Source organism: Gavialis gangeticus, unplaced genomic scaffold, assembly GCF_001723915.1.
Source record: "Gavialis gangeticus isolate Ggan-Ray unplaced genomic scaffold, GavGan_comp1, whole genome shotgun sequence".
Classification (NCBI taxonomy): Eukaryota; Metazoa; Chordata; order Crocodylia; family Gavialidae; genus Gavialis; species Gavialis gangeticus.
This window is the reverse complement of record NW_017728996.1, coordinates 9480746-9489662: the sequence shown is the minus strand read 5'-3', so window position 1 is coordinate 9489662 and position 8917 is coordinate 9480746. Positions and strand designations below refer to the sequence as shown.

The 8917-nt window shown below is 42.6% G+C and overlaps 1 protein-coding gene across 3 annotated transcripts in view; it reads left to right on the top strand.

Moving 5' to 3' along the window:
* The window catches only part of LRRC28 (leucine rich repeat containing 28), a 96105-nt gene that overhangs the window by 17184 nt on the left and 70004 nt on the right, over positions 1–8917 (top strand). For all 3 annotated transcript variants that reach the window (XM_019504012.1, XM_019504013.1, XM_019504014.1), the window contains exons 3-5: positions 4658–4698; positions 7422–7459; positions 8204–8341. In XM_019504012.1, coding sequence (XP_019359557.1) covers positions 4658–4698; positions 7422–7459; positions 8204–8341 — 217 coding nt within the window. The remainder of the gene's footprint in view (positions 1–4657; positions 4699–7421; positions 7460–8203; positions 8342–8917) is intronic.

Genomic DNA, 8917 nt, shown 5'->3' with positions numbered 1-8917 from the left:
TACCTGGCTGGGGTCTTATGACCCGTCCCACCCCCAGTGCTCTTTCCTTCCCCAGGCAGGGGGTCAGACTCGATGATCTGTCTAGGTCCTTTCCCGCTGATTGATTCTATGGTTTGAAGCCAGCAGTGTGTCCTTGTTGCCAAGAAGGCTAACGGCATCCTGGGCTGCATTGGTAGGAGCGTTGCCAGCAAACTGAGAGAAGTGATTATTCCTCTCTTTAGCAGTGGTGAGGTCACATCTGGAGTCCTGTGTTCAGTTTTGGGCCCCCTTTACAGAAAGGTGTGGACAAACTGGAGAGACTCCAGTGAAGGGGAGCAAAAATGGTTCAGGGGCTGGAGCACGTGACTTGTGAGGAAAGACTGGGGGAACTGGACTTACTTAATCTAGGGAAGAGAAGACTGAGGGGGGGATTGAACAGTAGCCTTCAACTACCTGAAGCGGGGTCCAAAAGAGGATGGAGCTGGACTGTTCTCAGTGGTGGCAGATGACAGATCAAGGAGTAACAGTCTCTAGTTGCAGCAAGGGAAGTTTAGCTTAGATATTAGGAGGACTTTTCTCACTAGGAGGGTAGTAAAACACTGGAACAAGTTATCCAGAGAGGTTGTGGATGCCATCCGTGGAGGATTTTTAAGACCCAGCTAGACAAAACCTTTGCTGAGATGATCCAGTTGGGAGTGGTCTTGCTTTGAGCACGGGGCTGGATTAGATGTGACCTCCTAAGGTCCCTTGCAGCCCTCATTTTCTATGATTCTATAACTGCTCCTGCCGTGCTGCCTTTCACCTAGCAGTACCACATTTCAACCTTACATTCCCCCATTCACTGCCTCCAAAAAGATAAAATATCACAATCTTCTTCTTTTCTATTTAATTTTTTTAAATTTCAGAATGTATAAGCAGTAAAGAATAAGTTGAGCAATGATAAGTTTAAATTTGTTTGAAGACAGAGTAATCATCTGCCATTCTCATATACAGTACTCTTACTGTCTTATACATGTAAGAATGCTGTTGTGAACACACTTTCATGACTTCAATCCTGAATTTGACCTTGTTAGATAATTTTACTTCTAAACTGTTGTGAAAATCGTTCTGCTGTGCCTATTCTGTGTATTATTTGTTAGCCAAATAAAGAATTTTGGTCAATAATTAATAAACATTGATCTGTAATTAGGCTAAATTAACTTTAAGGAAAAGAATCTGAAAAAAAGGTGAGTTCTTAAATTTCAGGCTAGTTACTGTATGTGTGCGTTTGTTCAGTGTTAAGCAAAAAGCAAGAGAGAGCCTTATGCAAAGATCACATTATTATATTAGCGAGATCCGTGCATATTAGAGGAAAATAAATGTACTACAACACAAATTTTCCAGCAGGTGGCAACAGCTGATTAACTATCTCCTGTTTTCTTCTGAGACTCGTCTGTCTCTCACATTTCAAAGATAGACTCATTTATTATGAAGGTAGCAGTTGCTGCCTATTGGTTAAGCTTGAGTTACCTATCATTCTTAAATCAGGGGTGCAGTATCTTTGTTGTGTATGAAAAGCATATATATGCATATGTCTTTCTAATACTATATATTATAATATGGTGGAGAAATATATTAATAGAAAGAGCATTTTAGGAAGAACTGTTGTATAAATTTAGATGAAGACTCAGAGTGACCAGAATATAGATATGAAACTGATTATTTTGTCAGACTGTGTTGGTTCTTTATTAAATTCATTTCCAGGTTCTGCATGCTGTGTGCATCCCATACTGTTGAAATTGGGATTTTAAAAAGTAAATTCAGTCATTAAAATTTAAAGTAAATTCCCTAAATAATCAAACCTCCATAACCTCGCGTGCCATTTTTTGACATGGCTACTAGCATAACATTCAACATTTTCCCTAGTTGATGTTTGCATTTGTGAGAGCTATTCAAATGTCGACATGCAAGCCGGGTGTGTCACGATGTAGAAAATAGGCATATATATTCACATGTGCATAAGGAAATCTGATTGTTGGGTTTGGTGATTGAATTAACTGCAGATGATTTTTAAGTCATGCCTTCCTAACTACCAATATAATCAAGTAAAATATATCTTATTTAGGTGGCAGACTTGGATACCCCCCTTCCTTTTTACTGGCATGTTAAATGAGTAAGCAGTTTATTTCCGGGTTCTTTTTAACAACCCAGAGCTTCTCGACTCTAGGTCCTTTGCTTTAAACCTCTTTTGAAGAGCAAGGTCTTGGTAGTGCCTCCATCAGCTTTGGAAGACTTGGATGCCAGTTGCTTTATAGGCACTTTTAGGCTATAAAAGAATGATATGAGTGCGCTCTCTTTCATTGTTCTGTCTCCAAAGCTGAGTGGTGCTGATTTCCATTAGTTTAGTTAAAAGTACAGTTATGCAGTAAAATCAGGGGAGTGATAATTAACTATAACTAACTAATTATCATAGCCATTTTCAACTTTTTGTGAGCTATGTGGCATGCAAGATATACAAATCATTCTTCATTACATCTCTGTGATGTTTAGAGTGAAGAAAAAGATATATTACAGAATGTGGACTACAAATTAGACTCACTGTAGCTGAAGGGTGGGCAAAATATGGCTTGTAGGCCAGATCCAGCCCTCCAAGGGATTTTTTCCATCCTGCAGTGGGTCCCTCAGCCCTGCCCAGCCTAGGTGTGGAGGGCAACCTGTGCTGTGGTGCCTGTGTCTGATTCTACTGCCCCCGGGCTTGCAGTGGGGCTGGGGTGGTGGTACAGCTAGGTCCCCCCTTCCCAGCAGTCTTGGTGGTAGCGGCTCCTTTGGGCCACCATCACTAGTGTCATCACTGCTGCCAGACCTGGCCCTGCTGCCTAGGCACCCCAGCCTGTCCACCTCGCACCTGCCGCCAGGGTGCTGGACAGAGCGGATTGTGGGGGGGCAGGGTCTTGGTGGAGACTGGCGTGGGTCCCCTGTGGGCAGGGTGTGCTCTGCCAGATGGATGTGATGGGGCTGTGGGCAGCCAGGGAGTGGCATCCAAGAGCAGGATGGGCAGGTGGGACTGGAGCTGGGATCTTGGGGTGGTAACAGCGTGGGGCTGGGGCCTGGGGCAGAGTCACGAGATGCTATCTGCATATCCCTGTGACAGGGGTGTGCTGGGAGCAGACTGCACCCATCCTGTCCACCCAGCTGAGTGCCCCTTACCTGCGGGGGTCTCAGACCAATCTCAGTAGAGACCCTAGGGCCAGGGTTGGGATAGCTGGGCAGTGACAGCACGGGGCTGGGCCCTGTGGGGCAGAGCCACTTAAGGAGTTTTGGTGAGATGTTGTGGGGAGATGGGGCAGGGGGAGGTGCTGACCAGGCCTGCAACAGCTCACCCAAACTCCCTAAGTGGCCCTCCAGCCCAAATAATTGCCCACCCCTGCCGCAGTTCACTCTCGGAGTGGGGTCTGCCTGAATCACGGTGGGGACTTACTGGTTTTCTCGGGTTGATCGTGTTGTAAAGTTCTAATTCCACCACCATTTCACAGTGGCCCCGCCCCTCAGCTCTGATTGGCAAAGAGGCCCCGCCCCTCTGCTGATTGATGGAAAGGCCGTGGGGAAGATAAGGGACAAGGAGGTGGCTGCTATTTTGGCTGCCAGCTGCCATTCATGTCACCCCACCTGTGGGTGCTGCTTGGTGGAGCAGTCCCAGTGGGGGCACGGTTGGGGGGGGAGGAGGATAAAAGGGCAGCCGCCATCTTTTCTACTGCCCTTCATTCCACCCTTCCAGCTGGCGCCTTCTGCTCCTGGCACTGAGGACTGCTGGCTCCCATTGGGGAGCCAGCATTTTATTTTTAACAAGTTTTTATTTTTGGTTGATTTTTGTGAATTTTGCAGTTTCCATGAAATCCCCAAAACTGGGAATTAAGTAGGGCCTTGTATACAAGAGCAGCATGATTATACAGATAATTGCTTAATGTACAGTTTCTTGTTACAGAAGCTTAGTGCTCTGAAGAATAAGAATTATATATAACAATAATATAGATAAGAATTCCACAATTAGGAGGGAGAAAAATAATCAATCAAGGATTTTTGTTCTGCAGTCTTGCATGCAGTCATTGTCAAAACAAGGTAATTCTAGGAGATGGAGTGATTGGTGGTTATGACCTGGGGAGCCAGGAAAAGCCAAAGTGTATTTAATGCCTTTTGAGCAAAATCTGGTTTGACAGGTGCTGCGTTTGGCATAGATCAGTACCTTCTGAGCTCTCCGAGTCTCAGGAGCAAATTTTATTCTGATTTACTATGTGGGCGCATTTGGAAATGACTAGTTCTGCTTTAACAGAGGATGCATTATCCAGAGTGTGTTGTGTACAAATCAGTGGGATTGTCTCAGGGATTCAGGACACCAAATTATAAGATTGTAGCAATGAGTTATCACAGTTAACCAGATTTCGCTATGCTTAATTTTCCTTGCGGGATTCTTCAAATGTAATGCCACCCAGGTAGGACTGGTAGAGTTAATGGGGTAACTGGGAAAATGAAGGAATTATATCCTGGGAACCTTTAGCTGTGAGCCCAATACAGCATTCAGATGTTTTCTTTTGTAATAACCCACTTGTGATGTAGCTTGTTGGGGTGGTCACTAAAATGATTTGGGCCCATAATATGTTTGTTCTTTTTTAAATCCTAACATGTCTCTAACTCTTTCTTTCAGCCAGAAAACCTCGCACAGAAGCTTCCAAACCTCGTGGAACTGTGAGTTTTTGTTGGAGCTTTGACAAGTTTGCTTACACTAATCAATCTCATATTGCTTTTTAAAGCAGAGATGCAGTGTTTGTATATAATTTCCATTTTTAGTGTGTAGTATTTCTTTCCCCTTGTTGACAAAAGGAGGTGCTTGGCATGCAGCTACGCTCAGTCCCAGGTTGTCAGTGTTTTCTATGACATCTTTTTTTTCTTCAGATTATGTTTGGTGGGAATGCCAGCGTTTCACTCCAGTCAGCAAGTGGGTATATTCTGTGCTTTGTGCCAGGAGTCAGCTCAAAGGTGGCACCATCTTGGTTGTATTGTTTTAGCAATTAGGCTCAAAATAGCCCATGTCTAAGTTAAGGATGGTGCACCAAACTCCTGACCTGCAAAAGACCTGTAGTGTAAAGGAACATTTCCTCTTCCATTTCACTTTCCTACAGATGTGATATCAATGCAGTATAGCAGGACTGTCTGACCTTAGGGGGATAAAAGGAGTCATGGGCCAGGGCCCTCTGTTTCCCAAGGATTGGAAACAGGGAAATTGTGGGGAAACGGGGAAGCTGTGACCAGCAGTGGAGACTGAATGGTAGTGCCACCAGACCCCCAGCACTGCTAGGACAGTTGACCTTCAAGTGACGCTCAGACAGGTGTAGCCCCAGGAGGAACAGGGGCCACAAGTACGTTCAAAGTGTCAGTGATCAATGTGTCCTGCATGTCGCATTAATTCTTGCAGCTGGCTGCATTCTTCATCGACACACAAGCCAAGCGATCCACTGCTAAGAGTTGTCACAAGTTTATCAATGGCTTTTGTTCATGGTTGTTTGGCCTGGAGAAGGGTCCCCTTGCCACGTGGCAAAAGCCAAGCTGCAGGGAGGGGTGGGCTCCTGATCTGCACCAGACTGAGGAAGGGGGTCCCCAAGATAGCTTTCCCCTTTCCAGTAACAGGGGCTGGGGGGACATTCCTACCCAGTGAGTTCTCCCCCTTCCTTAGCAGGAGCCCAAGGGACCATACAAGCATGGCAGGAGGATGGGGAAAAAAAAAGCTGAGAGAGGGCATAGGCATCACGGTGCACTCAGTAGGCTCCCATCTCGCCATTGTGCTCCCCATTGCTCTGGCTGCTGCTCTGGTACCCACAGTCTCTGGGTCACGGCAGCTTGGCTGAAAGGGGCCCTTTAAACTTGCAGCCCATGTGACTGGGATGTCAGGGGAGGTGGTGGTTGAGGTGGGGTTGGGGGGCTTGTGATGCCTCTGTAGCAGCACTAGCAGGGACCAGGAGTGGGGGTCACACTGCTTGTGCAGTGTGTGACCCCCATGTACTCCAAAGCTGGACAGCCCTGCAGTATAGTGTTTAACATCTTGTTAAAGCAGATGTAAGGGAAGTATTGGGTGTCCTAGAAGAATAATGTATTATCTGAGTTCATCTTCTGACTTTGGCCTTGAAAACTGCACCTTTCCAGCACTCATGTCTACAGCGTGTTTTCTAACTCAGTGCAGGCTCCTACTTACTTACCGAATAGTTTTGCCTGGCATTTAAGGTTCTTATCTATACTCTGAAGCAGCAGAACACCTCTGTTGTAGTTGATTCACTTAGTGCTTCATATTCAACAATCAGATACGTTCACTATTACCATGTAACATTAGAAAAACCAGTATGAAATTCAAGTTTAGAATAGATGAATTTAAGAAGCTATAAATAGTAAAACAGAGCTTATTCAGTTCAGCTTGCTGTTCTTTTATTATAGTGTGCATTTTACTGTTCTATAACTTATATAATACAACACTCAATTTAATCCAAGAGAGAGAGTTGGTTTGATGGTAAAGAAAAATAATTAAAAAGATACCATAAAATACCCGGGTTTAATTTTAAACGAGTAGTTTGTCACTATATTGGTCCCTAAAGTGCTGACTTGTTACTTTAAATGCAGATGCATTATTTTAGAGAGTTAGTGGAGTGCACAGTAAGTATTGTTTTGAGATTAGAGAAAGTAACTGCCTTTTCAAAAGGTTTATGTAGTCTTTTTTGTCTGCAATGCAAAATACACTGTTCAAACTATATGAAATAAATTGTTCTTAAATAGTAGTAGATGCAGCTATTACCCACTAGGGAGTGCTAAATACATTTAATCAACCTCTTTTAAAGAGGTAATGGAGCCTGTCTAGACTTGTCACTGTCTGAGACCAAAATTATATTTTTCTAAAATTTAATTTAGTTCTACATTTTTTAAAAAAGTTATCATCTCGATAGGTAAGGGCTTCATATTTATCAAGTGAAGGTATAAGAATTGTATGTACATCAAGATGTATGTACTTGATTTAGGGATTTTTTTTGTTTGTTGTTACTTTTGTTTAATGGGAGAGGGTCTGTGACAGAACACAGTGAATCCTGGTGACTCCATTTGCTTTATTTTTCAAATTTATGATTTTTTTTCTTCGTTATAAAGTGAGAAAATGTGCTCACAGGCATTGCATTTAAGTGTTATAATAGTAATAAATCGTCCTTGCATTCTTTATACTAATCTTATATTCATGATAAAATGTAAGAGGAACCTTGGAACGTTTCAGATGGTGTTTTGTACAGTTTACCATATACTGTTGTGGTCTTAGAGAGAAATGGCTGTGAGGCTGTTTTTCTTTTCCAATTTCAGGTTGAGTGTTTTGCCAACTATTTATGCATTGCAAACCCTTCAGGGTAACAGGTGTTTTTCCCCACCTTTTTTTCCCCTCACAGGTACCTTCATTCGAATAACATAGTTGTTGTACCTGAAGGTAAGTACAATGCCAACTTCACAGTTGTAGACAGAAAACATAAAATATTTATTATACTCTATAATATAAGTCCTATTTCTCCTTGTTTTCCAAAATATACCACCATGGGCGTAAACTGTTGATAACATCTGTATTTGAACTACATTTTGTTAAATTTTCAAATGCACTTATATGTTGGTCCCATGAGTTCTAATTACAGGAGGTAGAAAGGCTAAATGGCACTTATCGATAAAACAGCCTTCCCAAGTCTGTCCTTCTCTCTGAGCCAGCCATCGCATATGATGCCATTGCTTTGGTTGGTTGTGATAGGATTTAAACTGAATCTGTCAGTAATTGTATTAGCCTCTCTGTTCCTTACATTGCCTTTGAGAGCAAATGTCTAGGGACCAGTGTTAGAAAATAATTTTAAATTTAGTCAGGGCAACTAGCTTGGATGTAGGTAATGGCAAAGGGAAGGAGAAAGTAGTTTCACAGGAGAGTTGTGGCTGAGAACAAAATAATCATCTGTGGCATCTCAAAAGTGATTTGTTTTTTTCTGTTTTTCCGTGTGCCAACGATATTGCATACTGTTTACAAACACTTGAACTCCAGTGACATTCAGTTATGAGCCCAATAGTTTTAATATCTCTCAATCTGCTCAGACATTGTTATTAGATATTGAGGCCTTTTATCATCCATAGTCCTATTATGGTTTTAACATTACTTCTGGGTCACATTCATTTCTTTAATCTGTTCTTTCATAAGCCATTGGCTCCCTGGTTAAGCTGCAGTTCCTGGACTTAAGTGACAACGCTCTGGAAATCGTATGCCCTGAGATTGGCCGTCTGAGATCCTTACGTCACCTTCGATTGGCTAACAACCAGCTGAAATACTTACCGGCAGGTAAATGTGATGAATTTGGAATAGTGACAAAAAGAAACGTGCTCTGTAACAAAATTTGTATATGTGTTTTGCAGTTCACCCTACAGTTCTGTGATCTGTTGAAGACAAATTCGTTTTGGAGAAGAATGGGCAGGGGTTGCTACTTAAACTCCACTTCTTATAATGTCTAACACAGTACTTAAAAAACAATAAGCAGTGATTTTTTTTTCCCCTGTAACTTGTTCTTTTTTGACAGTGGATGTGGAGTAAAAAAAAGCTCTGTGTGTGTTTGTATATATACATATACACTTCTATATAATATTCTTTGCTATTTTATCAGTTCCATTCTGAGCTCCTTGGAAGAGATCCAAAAACTAATGACAAACTTCACTAGTGTAAAAGGCTTGTCATTATGATTTTATGGAATGTTAAAGATTCAGTCCTAGTCTTTTCCTTCTCCTGAGTTTCCCATACACGTGTTTTCTAAAAAGATGCATCTCCTGTAGATTTGCCGGTAGCCAATGTTCCGTCTAAGGAGCAGTGATCTGTGAGCATGCCGCCTCGGTCTGGAGTGGGATGCTTATTGAAGGGGGCTGG